General features: G+C 42.8%; 1 protein-coding gene across 3 annotated transcripts in view; it reads left to right on the forward strand.

The window, feature by feature from the left end:
• The window catches only part of ADPRH (ADP-ribosylarginine hydrolase), a 38,663-nt gene that overhangs the window by 17,381 nt on the left and 2,790 nt on the right, over positions 1–18,492 (forward strand). For 2 of the 3 annotated variants that reach the window (XM_070942680.1, XM_070942681.1), the window contains 2 exons: positions 12,715–13,054; positions 17,591–17,951. In XM_070942680.1, coding sequence (XP_070798781.1) covers positions 12,742–13,054; positions 17,591–17,951 — 674 coding nt within the window. In that variant the 5' untranslated portion in view covers positions 12,715–12,741. Of the gene's footprint in view, positions 1–7,145; positions 7,473–12,714; positions 13,055–17,590; positions 17,952–18,492 lie in introns of those variants that run through there. The other variant, XM_070942679.1, reaches the window with a different exon arrangement.

The following is an 18,492-nucleotide window of genomic DNA, read 5'->3' on the forward strand; positions in this document are numbered from 1 at the left end:
TTTTTGTTATTAGTGGTGTGATTAGTTGCTCCAGAATCAATAAGCCAATTATTGTTCTCATTTTGCTGTATTTTAGTGTTGTCTTGTTTATTTAATCCATTCAGTGAACCAGATTTTCTATCCTTTGAATTATCTCTGCCCCCTCTATTCTCTTTGTAATTTGGTGGGCTTCTATATCTATGTCTATCTATGGAAGACTGTCTATAATTGTATTTGTTCCTATATTCTGACTTATGTCTTTCCTTTGAAATTTTGGGACAATCTCTTCTATTGTGTTCCCTGGATCCACAATTGTGACATTTGAATGTTTCATTATATTTTTCTTGGAAAGCTACTTTCCTATAAGGTTTGTGTTCTGTGTGATTGCTAGAACGATTTCTTCTTGAATTGTCTTCTGCTATCAATTTATTGGATAGACTTTCTATGGATAAATATCCTAGATTGATAGTGTCTAAATGTGACATAAAACTGTCCCATGATGAATCAAGTGAGTTGATAATAACACTTTTCATTGTTTGGTCTGAAATCACCTCCCCTCTCAAATGCAGCTCAGCTCTTATTTTGTTTAAAGATATTAAATGCTCACTTATGGAAACCCCTGGTTTCACTCTAGATGAAAAAAAATCCTTAGACATTCTTGTGGTGGTAGCCACACTATCGCTGTGAAACAAATTAAACATGCATTGAATAATTTCTGAAACAGTCAGATTAGGTTTGATGCTATGATACATTGCAGGAGACACACTAGATATTATTAAGAAAAATGCTCTATGGTGTAAACAATCTATTTTTAAAGTCCAAGGTCTTTTTGGGGGACTAGTGATAAAAAATAGTAAATTTTCCTTCATAAAGACAACCTGGAGCTGTTGATACCATTCTTGCAAATTAATGCCATCAACCCTTAGTTTTGGGAAGTCACTGGGTAAATTTCCGACATTATTTTGTCCATTACTTACGACCTGAGGTAGTCCGTGGTCTCGCAAGTGTAGAAAATTGCAAAACGGCATGGGGATGCTCGCAACGAGTCTGCGTGGTTCTCTCGCCAGTTCATGTCTTCCCGGACCGTCTGCGTAGTTTCGCGCATGCGCGTTGTCCATTTCTTCTTTGGAGTCGTCGTGGAAGGTTCTCTCCATTGCGGCTGGCTCGCTCTGCTCTGCTTCAGACGAGTCGGTCTCTGGTTCGACCTTGGGAGTTCTGACGACGGCGGCTGCTCTTCTTTTTCTTTTGGGGGCGTTGGCACTTGCTTCGGTCTGTGGTGTAGGGCGGAATCGACAAGGCTCTCTGGGTTCGGGCGTCGTCGCTTTCGAAGTCAGGATGGGAGCGGGCAGGTCTTGAGGTATCGGCTTGCTCGCTCGCTTCTTCGGTGGCTCTTTGGTAATTTTTAGTTTTGGCCCAAATGCAGCAAAAAGTGTTTTCATTGCTGATTTTATTTGGGATTTTGTTGAGTCATCTTCACTTTCTGATTCTGATTCTTCTGAGGAGTTCGAATCTTCTTTTTCATTTTCGTTGTCTGATAACGTTTTTCGCACCAGAAATTTTGAATTGAGCATTTTGATTGGCTCTGCTTCGCTCACCTTGGAGGCCTGTTGAAACCAAGATGGCTGCCATTCAAAATTTCGCGCGGGATCACTGTTTTTCTTCTTCGTAATGACTTTCTCTGCAGTCATATCACTCACTGTTTTTGGGTCTTTAGACTTCTCATTAGTGATGTTTTTCTCTCTCGCTGCTCCGCTGTTCTTCAGCATTTCTTGGAGGTTCGCGATGAGGCTTTCATCATTCTTCTGGCTTTTTAATAGTTTTAATATCTCTGACCTGAGTTCGTTATTCTCTATTTCGATTTCCTCCTGGTCATCATTTTCGTCTATTATTTCTTCGTCTTCAGTGGTATATTCTTCGGATTCTCTCGAAATTGCGTTTGTGGATTCGTTGATTATTTCTTGTTCTGTTTCCATTTCTTTGCTGTAGGCCCTGGTGTTGGGCCTATCTTTCTTAGACATTTTTTAAGTTTTTTATTGAGTCAATTAACCATCCTCTGCTACCAGCTTGTTGCAATATTTTCAGGATCAGACTCAATAAAATTAGTGAGAGTTAAAGGTTTAAATATACTTCCTTTTATTTACAATAGGCATTCTATATTCACTGAATATTCACAGATAGAAGCCAGGAAAAGGGTGTAGGTGGCTCCTTATATATACAATGGGTGGAGCTATAAATGGGAGTGGTGAATTATGAATACATTAAGAAGTGAAGAATAAGTTAACCCCTGATACCCCATTCATATACTATTTACACATTAGAGAATAAGGCATTTACATCTAACACTTACATTGTCAGCAAGTTATTGAAAGAGCAGTTTAAATCTAGAACAGCAGCCACAGGACTGAGTCTATTGAAAAGAATTTCAAAACTTGTTCCTGTAAGTCCTTTGGGCCTCTATCCCAAGCTATACCTCCTATTTGAGATTAGTGGCTAGGTAATTCCTGCTACCAACATTAATCTTACTGAGAATAGCTCATCTGACATCCTTCCAATTAATTCCTGCATGTGAGAGGTTATTGTACCCATATTCCTCCTCCTGCTCTCCTTTCTGTAAAAAAAAAAAAAAAACAGAACAGAACAACAAAGTTGGAAGGGACCTTAGAGGTCTTCTAGTCCAACATGCTCAGGCAGGAAACCCTATACCAGTTCAGATCCATGGTTGTCCAATCTCTTCTTAAAAACTCCCAGTGTTGGAGAATTCACAACTTCTGGAGGCAAGTTGTTCCACTGATTAATTGTTCTGTCAGGAAATTCCTTAATTCTTAATTCCTAACTATCAGGAATCCACCTTAATTCTATGTTGCTTCTCTTCTTGATTAGTTTCCAACCATTGATTCTTGTCCTGCCTTCAGATGCTTTGGATAATAGCTTGAGTCCCTCTTTGTGGCAGCCCCTGAGATATTGGAACACTGCTATCATGTCACCCTAGTCCTTCTTTTCATTAAACTAGACATACCCAATTCCAGGATATATGTCCCCTAATCATCTTTGTTGCTCTTCTCTGCACACTTTTTAGAGTCTCCACATCTTTTTTACACTGTAGGGACCAAAACTGGATGCAGTAGTCCAATAATGCCTTATCAAGGCATTATTAAGTGGTACTAACACCTCACGTGATCTTGATTCCATCCTGTTAATGCAGTCTAAATCTGTGATAGCTTTTTTGGCAGCTGCAGCACACTGTAGGCTTATATTTAAGTGATTGCCCTCTAGGACTCCAAGATCCCTCTCCCAGTTACTACTATTGAGCCAGGTATCACCTATACTACCGTGTTTTCCGCAAAATAAGACCTGATCTATAGGTTTTTTGGCTCCAAAATAAGCACTAGGAGAAACACGATTTCAGGGTGATCAGCCTGGCTGGGTGGCCCATGCCCTACAGTGTGCAGACAAAAGGCAGCAAGTGCATGGGGGCTGATGGTGTCCTGCAGCAGCCACTGCCTGCGTATTGCAGGCAAGTTGATTACCTGTCCAAGCAGCAGAGGCGCAGGGTGGAGGCATGCAATCTGGACATACCGTGCAGGCCAGGGGAAAGCAGAGAGTTGGTGGGCCGGAGTGGGCAGCCAGCTGTGGGAAGCTTGTCTTTATGTCTCTTGGCTTGCCTGTGGCCTGCGCAGAGCATCAGGTTCGTCTGCCTTCTCTCCCCTGCACCTCTGCCTCCATCTGCTGCTGGTGTTGCCGCACAAAGATGAGCCTCCTGTGGCCGGCAACCCGCTCTCACCCACCGACTCTCGGCTTTCCCATGGCATGTCTGGATTGCCTGCCTCCCCCCGCCTCTGTCACTACCTGCTGCTTGGACAGGTAATTAACTCACCTGTACTGCATAGGCTACGGCTGCTGCCAGACACCATTGGTCCCCATGCCCTCATTGCCTCCAGTGCTGGACACCCTCCCCCCCAACCCCAGGCTGCTGATGATCTTCACTAGGGTTTATTTTTGGGGTAGGCCTTATAATCAGGCTAGGGCTTATTTTCATGGTAGGTCTTATTTTGGGGGGAAATGTGGTATACCTGTGCATTTAGTTTGTCTTGCCTAAAGTTTCATAAATACTCCTATTTGCTAATTGTAATCACACATTCCCAACTGCCTCTCCTTTTTCTGAAGGGTACTGATTCAGTTGATCAACCACAGATATAAACCTTTCCTCCAAAGATCATGGGATCAGCAAGCAAGCACTTCATTCAACAGAGGACGTTAAAGCAAACATGTTTTTTGACTCACAAACCAAACAACTTTCTTAAAGCAGCCGATCATGATTATTCACTCATTCCAACTATGTATAATTATTCCATTACAAATCTCGATGAAAATTTATTCTCATATAACTCTAGTCTCAGGATATTGCTCCACAGATATGATAAAATGAACTATGAACCTCATAAACCCATAACAATAGCAACATTTGTTTTAAGGTTGCATATTTTTTTTCTGAAACAAACACAGCTGTTCTTCTGGAAAGGTTTAAAACTTTAAATTGTACAAAATGTGATTAATGTACATTTTTGAAAATATATTCTTCACATGTGAATGTATAGATTGAAGCGTGTTCTTTATTGGCTAGACTCATTGTTAAGGAGAATAGTGGAAAGTCTTGTGGGACTGGTCCAGTCATGGTATATAAATATATACATGTTCATTACATCCACTACAATCAATAGATTAAAAAAGTAGCTCTGGTCATATTTGGACCTCTTCTCAAGAAAGATGAATGATCTAATCCTGAAAATATCCATTCCATAATGAAAGGAATCTCATTTAATCAAACCATATTCTGCTGAAAATTTAGTCTAAAGATTTTTTTCCTTTGGTTAAAGAAAACTGATATTAATATACCAGTTTCTTTCTTTGTATGGTTCCTCCCTTTTAAGACAAAAAAATATGACACATAATAAACATATAAAGAGGCTGGGTTTAGGCATAAGCTAAACAAAGTACAACTACAACCTTAACCTATTGAACCCCGAGGTGGCCAGAGCAGAACCTTCAGAAGAATCTTCCAAGTTTCCAAGGAATTTGTTAGAAAAAGAGATTAGGGTTAGGATATCCTTACCAAGTATAATGTTTCCTACCCAAACTAGAAGCAACTTCCAGAACTGCTAGATTCTTCAAAGTGTTTTGGACTATCTTCCAGAGTCACAGGGTACTTTGAAATCTTGCTGGAGAAAGGCTAGAGAAATTCCCTTTGATATATCAGATAAGCCTGAAGTAACCCAGGGCGTGTTTAGTTTCTTTCAAAGCTAAACCTTTGGGGATTCCCTATTAAGCAGAATGGAGGGAAAAGAGAAACTGCAAGTTTCCTCTGAGAAATGTTTCTTTTTTCTCATCCCCACCCTCATGCCACTATGAAAGGAAAAAAAAAAAAAAGAGAGAGAGACAGAGAGGAGTAACACTCTTTCATACATACACTTAGATTTAAAGTGTACAGGTTATGAGAGCTAGTTCAGCAGAAATTCTGGAGAATGACATTTAGCCTAGGTGTTGAACATTTCCAGTTATTTCTGTCAGCTATAACCTTTGCTGATCCAGTCAGGTTTCATAGTGGTCACTCATGTCTTGATCACATCCTGTGTTTGCAAAATCCTCTAAACGGGACAACCTTTAAAATCTCTATAAATTGCAGATGAGTTTCAATACAGCACTAACCTATGCAAAGAACCATGTCTGTACTGAAAGTTCAGCACTGGTTACTAGTTGTTACTAGTTGTTACTAGTTGTTTAGCAGGCCAAATTTAAACTATGGTAATATTTGTCCTAAAACCCATAATGGTTTAGGGCCTGATAATCTGAAATATTTTATCATCAGTAAACTATTCAAATCTGTGGCAAAAGCTTGTCCCACTCTTGTGACATAAGAGCTATGAGGGGTTTGTATATCTGGCACTTGAGGGTGATCAGTATGCAGTTTATTTGCCAAAGGGACCAGGCCTTTAAAGTGAAGTTGCCTTCTTTGTGGTTTAATTTAATTTTATTTTCCATTTTTATTTTGTGTGTGCATCTATACTGTAAACTAATTAGAGCATTCTCTATGAAGAGGTGTGTGCAACATACAGTTGTTTTTAGTTTAAAAATGAAATTTTAATCTAAATGTTTACATTTGATTTAAAAGTATTTGTTACATCATTATATTGTTAGATAAAAATAAAACTAAATTTTTAGCTTAAAAGTTGCTCTGTTAACACTTCCCTTTATGGAAACCTAGGGATTTCATAGAGAAGGGCCCAGGAGGAGGGTCTTTTCTGCTGTTGCTCCAGCCCCCTGGAACATCTTGTGTCTCCCTCCCCATGTAAGGTTGGCACCAAACACTTCCTATCTTTTCATAAGGGGCTAAAGACAAGGCTTTGGCAGTCAGCTTGGGACACCAATAGGGAAACAGCGCAATATAGTTGATTGAGTAATAACAGAACCCATCTCCCCCCCCTCTGTCCTCTTCCCCTCTCCATGTGTCTTTGGTTTTAATGTTCGTTTTAAATCTTTTATGTTTTAGCTTAGATGTAACTGTAAGCCGCCTAGAGTTACCCTATGGTAAGATGCACAGCCAATAAATTTTATTGGGTGTTGGTGGAAACCTACCGTTTACCTCAGCTAAGCAGACTTTTCTGATCACCAAACACAGAAACAAACATGTGGCCCATCCTCCTTTCTATCTAGGACTAAGTAGATTCCTCTGAATAGGGTGGCCAATAAAAGTTTGTAAGTGTGTGCGTCAGTGGTGGGTTTCAAAATTTTTTACTACCAGTTCTGTGGGCGTGTCTTGGTAGGCGTGGCATGTCTTGGTGGGCATGTCTTGGTGGAGGTGGCAGGGGAAGGATACTGTAAAATCTCCATTCCCACCCCGCTCGGGGAAGATTACTGCAAAATCCCCATTTCCTCCCTATCAGCTGGGAATTGGGAGGCAGAGAATAGATGGGGGTAGGGCCAGTCATAATTTTTACTATCGGTTCTCTGAAGTACTCAAAATTTCTGCTACCGGTTCTCCAGAACTAGTCAGAACCTGCTGAAACCCACCTCTGGGGGTGTGCGTGCGTGTGTGCGCGCACGGGTGGCTGGGTGAATGTGTCTCCCACACCTCAGAGGGATCTGGTGATCAGAGAAGTCAGCTTAGCTGAGGAAAACGGAAATTTTCCACCAACGCCCCATCCGTTTGGCTATTTCTCAATCTTACATATATAGTGCTTATAGGACTGCAACTTTAACTTGGGTTTCGCTTTCTGCCACCCAGACGACATCCAAACAAAACTTCCCGTGAAGCAAAGCGACGATCCTTTGAGCAGGAGAAACTTCTTTTTCGGCGCTCTCCCTCAAACTCGGTTCTCCAAGAGTTCTGCAGCTTTGCTTTAGCGCCACTTTAGATTAGCCGCCGTCGCCGCCGCGGCTTCTCAGGTCCGTTTTCTTTTCGGGTTTCAGGCGCGAATCCGCGATCGCAGAGCGTCGTTGTAAGTATGGCTGAGTCAACTATTTAAAATAACCCAAGGTAGGGCCCGGTCGTAGCCAAGATTACCGGACGGGTCCTGTTCCCTCCACTACTTTTCCCGAATGGCTGTGTTTTTCCGGTTAGGATAATAGCATTTATAGCCTTGTGCATTCAGAAGTGAGCGCCTCCAACCCCCCCCCCCCTTTCCCACGGAGCTGCTCCTGAGTGATAGAATAAACAGGGCACTGCCCGAACTCTTGAAGCGTCTTCCTTAATGGAGCCTAGTCCTTCATAAATAAGGGGGGGGGGGTATCGCAGCAATTCGGATCATGTGGGGTTTTTATTAAATAAAAGAATCACGTGTATTCGGAAATATACCACCCTCCTCCTCCTCCTCCGGAGTTTTTAAGGGTTTGTTGCTGCTAGCGATTGTGGCAGAAGGCAACACCCACGGCAAAGGCCGAGAGAAAGCGGAAGAGAACGGCATATAAAACCAAATCCCTGACGCCCCACTTACCCCTTCAGGAGCTTTTTCGCGAAGGAGGGGGAGATGGGGCTGTCTAAGTGACCCAGTGGCTAAAACACTGAGCTTTGTCGATCAGAAGGTCGGCAGTTCGGCGGTTCGAACCCCTAGGACAGGTCTCCTGCGTGAGCAGGGGGTTGGACTAGTTGACCTCCAAGATCCCTTCCGACTCAGTTACTGTTAACAAGGGGAGGCCAAGCTAGGACTCGGCCCAGACAGGGCGCTTTGGACGGCGGTTGCTGCCGACTCCGTAGGACGGAATTGGGGTTTAGGTATCCGGGGCCGTTGCTAGCAAAGAACCCGGAGTGGCGAACGGGGGAAACAAAACGATTTGATTTTCTTTCTTTCTTTCTTTTTTTTTTTTAATTCGGCTTAACGAAAGCCACAATGTACTGTAGGGACTTTCGACGAGACTGGGAGAATTGTGCACCTGTGGTCTCCGAAGCGATTGCTTAATCCTGTAGAGCCGGGGTACTGTCCCTTGCCTTGTGGCTTAAATTACTGGCAGGCTAAATGCGATGAGCCTCGAGGTGTCTTATCACAGAAACACTTTACAATTGAATCGATCTCCCCTCCTCTCCCCCCCACCCCCCCGGGGTAACAACGCCTTTTCATAAACTTCACAGCTTCGCTTATTGAGAGTTCCGTTTTTTTCCGGAGCGTTAGTTCCTTTAGTAGCTTCCGCTGCACGTCTTGCTTAACTTGGTTACTGAGTTAACCTATCTCCATAGCGTGCACGGGACGTAAAGTCATAAAAGGGCTGGGATGACCTTGCCTCTGCTGCAAGCCTGTGTTTTTTTTTTGTTTTTGTTTTTTTTAAAAAAGAGAGAACCACCAGAATATTCTGCAGGGTGTTTAATATATATACCAATCTTCCTTCCTCCAATGAACAGGACAATCCTAGCATATCTTGCAATACTGTGTATTACACAGAATTGTTTTGACAGTGCGGTATTGTTTTGCAACTTGAATTTCATCATGGGTTTGATTTAGAAGCACTGACAAGAGTAGATTTGAGATACATACTGAGAACATACAATATTTGATATATGTTCTCAACACACCACATACACAATATTCAAAAATCACCCATGTATATAGCAAAATTGATTAGGGTACTATTGACTTTTATGCCTTTGGATTTTTTTTTTTTTTAATTTGCTTGGAGGCGGGTTGCTAAATGTGTGCAACACAAACAAAAGTAGGGAAAACTGATTGTTAAATGGACCAACTCATTTTTCATGGGGTTAAAATGAACCAGGAACTTATTTTAGTATTTAGTCAGTGTTAGAACTTTTCATTCATTGGCTAAACTGTTGGAAAAGAAGGAGCAGGTTTTTTTCCACCGTGAAAGTGGCAGAAAGGAGATGATTTACCTCTGTGTCAGGCTCTAGAAAGAATTGAAATAAATTCTTTGTTTTAAATGGTCTTATTTAAAAGCTACTTTTTGTTTTTTACTTTTGTTTCATACATGAGAAAATATCTATTAAACTGTATACAATTTCCCCCCCATTGGTTGTGGATAACACCTGCCCTCAGTAACTGAGAATGAGCATTATTTAGGCTTTGCATCTCCTGACAGCAAAATGTTTATATTATTCATTAAAGCAGCCTATACTTTTTGAGGTTTCTGCATGAATTGACTTGTTAAAGCCGCCATTTTTCTTTCAGTTTTTTTTTATTTATTTTTTATTTTATTTTTGAATTTGTATACCGCCCTTCTCCCTGAGGACTCAGGGCGGTGAACAGCCAGATAAAAACATCAGATACAAATATTAAAACACATTTAAAAATATATATAGATTTGGCCCCATTAATTAAAACGATAAGCAAAACAGAACAATTAAAAAAACCCTTAAAAAGAAATTAAGCCAGCCCGGCTTGTTGAAAAAAGAAAGTTTTAAGGGCACGGCGGAAGGCACTGAGGTCATGGATTCTCCTTATCTCAGGGGGCAACTGATTCCAGAGGGTAGGTGCCCCCACAGAGAAGGCCCTCCCCCTGGGGGTCACCAGCCTGCATTGTTTGGCTGATGGCACCCCGAGGAGGCCCTCTCTGTGGGAGCGCATGGGTCGGTGGGAGGTCGTCGGCAGTAGGCGGTCTCGAAGATAGCTAGGCCCTATGCCATGGAGCGCTTTAAAGGTGATAACCAACACCTTGAAGTGCACCCGGAAGACCACCGGGAGCCAGTGCAGTTCACGCAGGAGCGGTGTTACATGGGAGCGCCACGCTGCTCCCGTCACTACCCGCGCTGCTGCGTTCTGGACCAGTTGGAGCCTCCGGGTGCTCCTCAAGGGGAGCCCCATGTAGAGAGCATTGCAGTAATCAAGGCAAGAGGTTACGAGGGCATGAGTGACTGTGCACAAGGAATCCCGATCAAGAAAGGGCCGCAACTGGCGGATCAGGCGAACCTGATAAAAGGTCCCCCTGGTTACAGCCGTCAGATGTTCCTCCAAGGACAGCTGCGTATCCAGGAGGACTCCCAGATTGCGAGCCCTCTCTGTGGGGGCCAAAGACTCGCCCCCAATAGTCAGTGATGGAGTCAACTGATTATATCGGGATGCCGGGAACCACAGCCACTCAGTCTTGGAAGGGTTGAGCTTGAGCCTGTTCCTCCCCATCCAGATCCGTACAGCCTCCAGGCACTGGGACATCACTTCAAGGGCATCGTTGGGGTGGCCTGGGGTGGAGATGTACAGCTGAGTATCATCAGCGTACTGATGGTATCTCACCCCAAAGCCACGGATGATCTCGCCCAGCGGCTTCACATAAATGTTGAACAGGAGGGGCGAGAGGACCGACCCCTGAGGCACTCCACATATAAGAGGCCTCGAGGTCGACCTCTGCCCCCCTGCCAACACAAACTGCGACCGGTCGGAGAGAAAGGAGGAGAACCACCGTAACACGGTGCCCCCCATCCCCAACTCTTCCAACCGGTGCAGCATGATACCATGGTCGATGGTATCAAAAGCCGCTGAGAGGTCTAACAGGACCAGAACAGAGGAGCAACCCCTGTCCCGAGCCCTCCAGAGATCATCAACCAACGCGACCAATGCCGTTTCCGTGCTGTGCCCAGGCCTGAAACCAGACTGGAACGGATCCAGATAGGATGTTTCCTCCAGGAATTGCGGGAACTGTCGCGCGACCACACTCTCAACAACCTTCGCCAGGAAGCGAAGGTTGGAGACAGGACGGTAGTTGGCCAATATTGCTGGATCCAGGGACGGCTTCTTGAGGAGAGGCCTCACCACCGCCTCCTTCAAGGCCGCAGGGAAGTAACCCTCACTCAACGAAGCGTTGATAACACCCTGGAGCCAGCCTCGTGTAACCTCCCGGGAGGCCAGTACCAACCAGGAGGGACACGGGTCCAGTAAACATGTGGCCGCACTAAGTCTCCCCAAGATCCTGTCCACATCATCGGGAGTCACAGCATCAAACTCCTCCCAGATAACATTCTCAAGACTATTCCTCGTCACCCTGCCCTGATCTACCCAGTCAGAGTCCAAGTCCCCCCGGATCTGAGCGATTTTGTCATGCAGGTATTGTCCGAAATCCTCCGCCCTGCCTTCCAAGGGATCCTCCCGCGCTCCCAGATGGAGCAGGGAGCGGGTTACCCTGAACAGGGCGGGCCGGACGATTCCCTGATGACGCAATAGAGGCGGAAAAGTAATTAAACTTTGCCGTCTTTATCGCCACTAGGTAGGTCTTAATATGCGACCTTACCAGTGTTCGGTCAGATTCAGCGCGACTGGCCCTCCAACCGCTCTCTAGGTGTCTTTTCCAGCGTTTCATCTCCCTCAGTTCCTCGGTGAACCAAGGAGCCGCGAGGGATCGACACCGGGTCAGAGGCCGCAAAGGCACGACTCGATCCAAGGCCCCACCAGCCGCCCGGTCCCAGGCAGCTACTAGGTCCTCGGCTGAGTCGTGTGCCAGATCATCAGGAATTGGCCCAAGCTCCGTCTGGAACCTATCAGGATCCATCAGGCGCCTGGGGCGGACCCATCTAATTGGGTCCGCCTCCCTGCGGCGGGGTGTAGCGGTACGAAGGTCCAGACGAAGGAGTGAGTGATCTGACCATGACAAGGGTTCCATATCTATATCCCCTATAACAAGATCACTCAACCACTGGCCAGAGACAAAAATCAAGTCTAGAGTGTGTCCCCCCCTGTGAGTGGGGCCATGAACTAACTGGGTCAGGTCCATGGCCGTCATGGAAGCCATGAACTCCCGAGCCATCCCAGACGTTTCACCAACGGATGGCAAGTTGAAATCACCCATGACCATAAGCCTGGGTGTATCAACTGCCACCGCGGCTATCACGTCGAGTAGCTCAGGCAGGGCTGCTGCCACGCAGCAGGGAGCCAGGTACGCAAGCAGCAAGCCCATCTGAACCCCATGACCCCATCTCACGAAGAGGGACTCACATCCGACAATCTGAGGCACAGTGGTCTCCCTCGAACCAAGACCTTCTTTAACAATAACCGCCACTGGGTTATTTGAATTTTTCTTTCAAATTCATGCAGAAATCTAAACAAAGCATCTGTATGCTGCTTTAGTGAACAGCATACAGGAGCTTTGATTATATCTTTTGCTTAAGTTCTTAAGCACTTTTTCTAAATCATTTTTAAATGTTCAAGTAATTATGTAAAAAAAAGATACTGTATACAATAAAACAGCTGAAATGTATGCAATTGAGATGTCTAGGTAAATCATAGTATGCTTTTTAACTTGTTTTTATTTCAGATTTTAATCTTATTGTTGCAACACATCATGTGTTCTGGCCTGTTGGAGAACTATGTGGCTGCCATGGTGTTGAGTGCAGCTGGAGATGCCCTGGGCTTTTGTAATGCAAAATGGGAATTCCAAACAAGCGGCGAGAAAATTCACAACGAAGTAGCCAAAATGGGTGGCGTGGACCAACTTAGCATAAAAGGTTGGAAGGTCAGCGATGACACCATTATGCACTTGGCTACAGCTGAAGCCTTGGCTGCTGCTGGAAAAAACCCAGACTTATCCCACTTGTACAAACTCCTTGCAACAAACTACAGGGATTGTATGAGTGACATGGCTGGACGATCTCCAGGTACATTTTTAAAATGTTTCCATGGGAATGAGTAGATTAGGATTTATCAAATGTCACGCTTTACCAGGTATATTCTGCTTCACTGTTGGAAAAGCTCCATTTACAACTCTGTTTATTGGCCTTTTTTATGATTCCTGCTTTAATGTAAACCTACTTTTTCTGACCTGCAGAGCCATTTCTGGCTACAATTGCTGAAAATTATTGGATGCTTTAGTAGCCACAGTTCATATTCAATTTATTTTTTTCAAGTCAGATCTTATTAGAGGGATAACACCATGTGGTTCCAGATGGTTTGGAATAAACACCCCCACTCTCTCAGGGCATTGGGTATGTTGATTGGGAATGATGGGGCTTAATTACCAATCTAGGGAGTAGCAGCATGTAGAAGGTTAGCAGAGATATAAGAATGAAATGAACTCAAAATTGTAAAATTGTAGGCTAAGGCAAGATCTATCCAAATATTTACCCAATTACTCAATTTTCCCTCCTAGCATAGTTAGCTATTTCTCTTCCCTGAATTATAGCTCCTTCTCTTAATCAGGACAAACATTTAAATCTCTTCAGTCTATCCATAGAACGTACCAAAATTTGATTCAAGTATATTGTGGCATTTTCCTTTCCCATCAAATATATTGAAGATCCTGGAAAACTTTGACTAGTCCAGAATGCAGTGGTTTTTATAGTAATGGGAGTCTCTAGGTCAGTGATGGTTAACCTTTTTGGTGTCGAGTGCCCAAAGTGTGCGCAGACGCATGCAAATGCACACACACGTGCCAGAACTCCCAAAATGCAATTCAAGTGCCCCCCCTGTGCATGCCCCCCTGTGCATGCGCCTCCCCCGTGCATGCACCCACTCCCCCCTGCGTCCCATTTTGGACCTGGAAGCATCCTGCACCAACCTGGAAGCCAAAATGGGGCATGGGGGAGGCTGCGTGAGGCTCCCCTGCCCCATTTTGGGTCTGGAAAGCTTCCTGTGCCAACCTGCACCCCCATGCATGCACCCTACTTCCTGCACATGCACGTGTGCGTCCCCCCATGTACCTCGTGCATGCGCAGCAGATACCCGGATATCAGCTGACCAGCAGGAGGCATGCATGCATTGTGATAGATCTGGGCTGGGCCAAAAGCTGGTGTGCCTGCAGAGTGGGCTCTGCGTGCCACCTATGGCACGTGTGCCATAGGTTCGCCATCACGGCTCTAGGTTTTCTCACGCAAAGCCTCTATTGTGAGAGTTGCGCTGTTTATCAGTTCTGTTCCAGGTGCAATTCCAGGTGTGGTAACTCCCAAACCTGAAAGCCCAACATGGTTGAAAAGCCCAACATGGTTTAGAATAACTAATGGACCATCTTTTTCCAGTGTAATTGGAAAGGGGGAAGTTTCTGTGTTCATTTGACTGTTATCGAAACAGATTTTCTATGCTGTGATTCCTCCTTCTTTGGAACAGCCTTCTTCCCAACATCAGATTGTTTCTCACTGATTTTTCAGAAAGCAACTAAAAACTAACTATTGGGAATAGATTTGTGATGAGGGGATTACTATATTACTGGTTAAATTCCCATTTGTTTAAGGATAAAGTAATATATTCTGCTGAGTGACAAATCATGGTTCGTGTGCCATTATTTATTTAATTTCTGTAGCCATCTATCTCAGCCAAGTGATTGGGTGAAGAATACAAAATATATATAGCTGAGAAAATTTTTAATAATTGCCAGTAAAGCCAAGAAAAGGCATCCTTAATCCTGGCACATAGCCAGGTTTTTAAAGCCTTATGAAAGGCTAACGGGGGCAGGATCATTTTAATTTCTGAAGGAAGGATGTTCCAAGGAACAGGGACCATGGCTGAGAAGGTACATCATCTGGTTCCTGTCAGTTGACATTTCTTGGCTGGTGGAATATGCACCATGCCCAACCTGCTGGACCAGACTGGACTGGTAGAAACTTTTGGGAAAAGATGGTCCCTTAGGTAATCCAATCCCAAGCCATATAGGGCTTTAAAGATGACAGGACCATGAATTGTACTCTGAAACACACTGGCAACTAATGCAGCTCACACAGTAGTGGCATTATATGTGACACGCTATTTATTACCTATGCAGCCGCATTCTCTTACCAATTGAAACTTACAAATGATCTTCAAGGACAGGCCAATGTAGAGCGCACTGCAGTAGTTCACACACAAAGAACTATACCCAAACCCAAGAATCCAGAGTTTGGCTTCATGCAATGTGTGAACCTAACACTTGCCTTTCGAGTTTTATTGAACAGGTATATTTAAATTTATATTTATCAATTTATTTAAATGTATAGATCCTTTTGATCCAAACAAGTCTTTAATCAGCTTATAAAAGAGAGTACAAAAATCCTCTAAAAAAAGCAAGGGTTGTACCACAAGAAAATAAAATCAGAAAAAAATAGAAAGTTCAAAGAAAATAAAACAAATAAAATGCAATTAATCTGATGTGTTTCTATGTCGTTTAAATGTCGTTTAAATGTTTCTGTTCTGTTCTTGTGTCTCATTAACATTCAGAACCCAGTGACTACTTGTGGAGGGATTCTGGGAACACCTAAAATCTATTAGTCTCAGGTTATGCACCACAGATATAGTGCTCAGATATGGTGTACTGTACTCTGAAAAATATAACTGAGGATGGGTTGTGTGTAAAGTGTGTATGCCATGCCATCATTCCCCTGAAAACTTCCAAATTAAGCTGAATGACAGTTTTAAATGACTTTTAGAAAAGTCCATGTCCATGGTTTGAGTTTCTTGCAGCTCCTTGTAGAGTAGCTTGCGGGCTTTCGGTTCTTGAGAAATTTATACATCTGTAAACTACCTTATTGTTTACAAGCCTGAAACTCTGCAAATCATAGGGATTTTCCCCTTCTGGACAAGGCATAGGGAAATTCCTCCTATTGCCCTGACCTTCAGAAAAGCTTGCAAAGTAACCTTGCTTTGTAAATTCTTGGTAGCTAGGTAGAAACTTTTCTTCAGAATCAGATTACATTAGTGAAGATAATTTATCTAAAGAAGTATTTTGTCAAACTAAAATTGTTTTTTTTTTTTTTTAACCATAGAAGACTACATGTCATCAAATTAACTCACTCTCTCCTTTACAAAAATACATCGTCTGTACCTTTCGGATCTTAAAGGGTTATAGAACTAGCAGTGGTCACCCAGAGTTAGTGAGTCTGATTCTCTGTTTAATAACGAACAACTATATTAAAATTCCTCCAGATAATGCCTGCCCAGACTTTGTTTAAATATACTCAGTTATGTGAAGCCTATTGCCACTCTGAGTAATTAGTTCCACTGTTAAACAGTTCTCTAATTCTTATGTGTTTCTGTAACTTGCATCATTCTCTGTTCTGTTCTGTACAATGATAGGGAACAAGTCTTGGTTTAGTTCTGTGCGAACCACACTGTCTTATGATTTTGAAAACCGGAAGATGTCTACTCTAGATCATTAAGCTCCAACCATTCAAGTACTACATTCTGCTTCCACCATTGCTAACCAAAGCCTGTCAGAAGTCCAATAACAATCTCCCATGCAAATTTTTGTTTGTTATTGTTATTGGGAGATTGACTGCCTCAATCTGTTCCCAAAAGATACTTTGAACTTCTCTCATGTTCATTAAAAATACAGAAAGAAAGAAGTTGTCAAATAATCCTTTCCTCCATTTTTCTCTCTCTGTCTCTGCCTCTCTCTCTCTCTCTCACATACACACAATTAGAATGTGCAACGATTCTCTGAATTTTCATGTAAGCTATACAGAGCATTGCAGATGTTGGGGAAAAAATGAATTCTTGTCTTCTAGGTGTAATGTATGCATACTATGGTATAAATTTAAAGGGTTTCCCACCCACATCTTTTGATTTATATACTGTATATTCTTTATACTGTACGTACTCAAAATTAGATCTCACAACTTTCAGTGGGACCTAATTCCATATAAGTGTACATCTAATTACATCCTCAGATGGTTTATTATGTTAATTATACTTTTTGTAATTATTACATTATTTGCTTCTTCAACCTACTTGCTTTACCAATGTTGTTAAGGCTGTTCAGATTTATGAACAGCATTAACAATTTTCAGTTTCACAGTGGTAAAACAGGCTTTTATACAAGAGTGGGTTTGCATTGAAATGGATTGCTAGTTTTTACTTTTTGCAGACAGTTTTCTATGATAGTTCAGTAGTATCACTATCGTTAACTGCTACTTTTATATTCTGTGTTCTTAAAATGTATTAGAAATGCAGCCCTCATCTTCAGGCAACATTGGCTAGGTTGATTAAGGATAATGGGTCTTATAAGAAAACATTTAGAGGGTTATTTTACAAAGAGGGTTATTTTACATTGTGCAAGAAGACAGGCACAGCAAAAGTTTATTCAGGGAAGATTTTTCTGATAATGGTATTAAGTCATTTGGAGTTATGTTTTGGAAAAGTTTGGTCTAAACTCTATTTCTAGAGTTTAATTTTATTGTTTTTGCTGCCTGCTTAATGAATGTTCTGATACAATGTTCCATCTTTCACAGGTGATACTTGCATGCATTATGCTATGAATTTGGATCCAGATGACCCAGATAGCTGGATACCTAGTTTCTGTGAAAGGGGAGGAGGGTGTGGAGCTGCCATGAGATCAATGTGCATTGGACTAAGATTTTGTCATCCAGAAGACCTGGAAACATTAATTGCAGTCAGTATTGAGAGTGGACGAATGACTCACCACCATCCGACTGGTTATCTTGGATCCCTTGCTTCTGCTCTTTTTACTTCTTATGCTGTGAATCACAAACCAATAAAGGAATGGGGAAAAGGGCTAATGGAGGTGATGCCTAAAGCAAAGGCCTATATCCAGAGGTCTGGCTTCTTTGTAGAGAAAAATTTGGAGCATTGGTAAGCATCGGTATTTGTGATGTTAATAGTTGAAAGTCTTAAGCATATCTGATATTTTTGTGACTGTATAGTGCTGAGCAAGCATTGAATATATTCTATCCAGACAACCCACATACATAATTTCGAACAAAAGGTTAATCTATGAGTAGTCTTCCTATTTGAGCTCGCAACTGGAGAACACAAGAGAGTTCCAGAATGGAGGGGAGAAGGTAACAGAATAAGATTTGAAAGGGACCTTGGAGGTCTTTGTTTAACCCCTTGGTCAAGCAGGAAACCCTATATCATTTCAGACAAATGCTTGTCCAATTTCTTTTTAAAAACCTCCAGTGTTGAAGTACCCTCAACTTCTGAAGGCAAGCCATTCCACTGATTGTTCTAAAATAGTCCCTGCGGATTTAGAATAATCCCCTAATCATTGCCAATTATAGGGGACAGTGCTCATCTCCGTTTCAAAGCCATTGAGTCAGCTCTGTCCGAAGATGGTCATGTGGCCAGCATGATATCACACAGTGCTCTTACCTTCCCACATTTGGAGTGAAAC

This window comes from Pituophis catenifer, unplaced genomic scaffold, assembly GCF_029215685.1.
Source record: "Pituophis catenifer annectens isolate HBS135680 unplaced genomic scaffold, rPitCat1.0.hap2 SCAF_4, whole genome shotgun sequence".
Lineage (NCBI taxonomy): Eukaryota > Metazoa > Chordata > Lepidosauria > Squamata > Colubridae > Pituophis > Pituophis catenifer.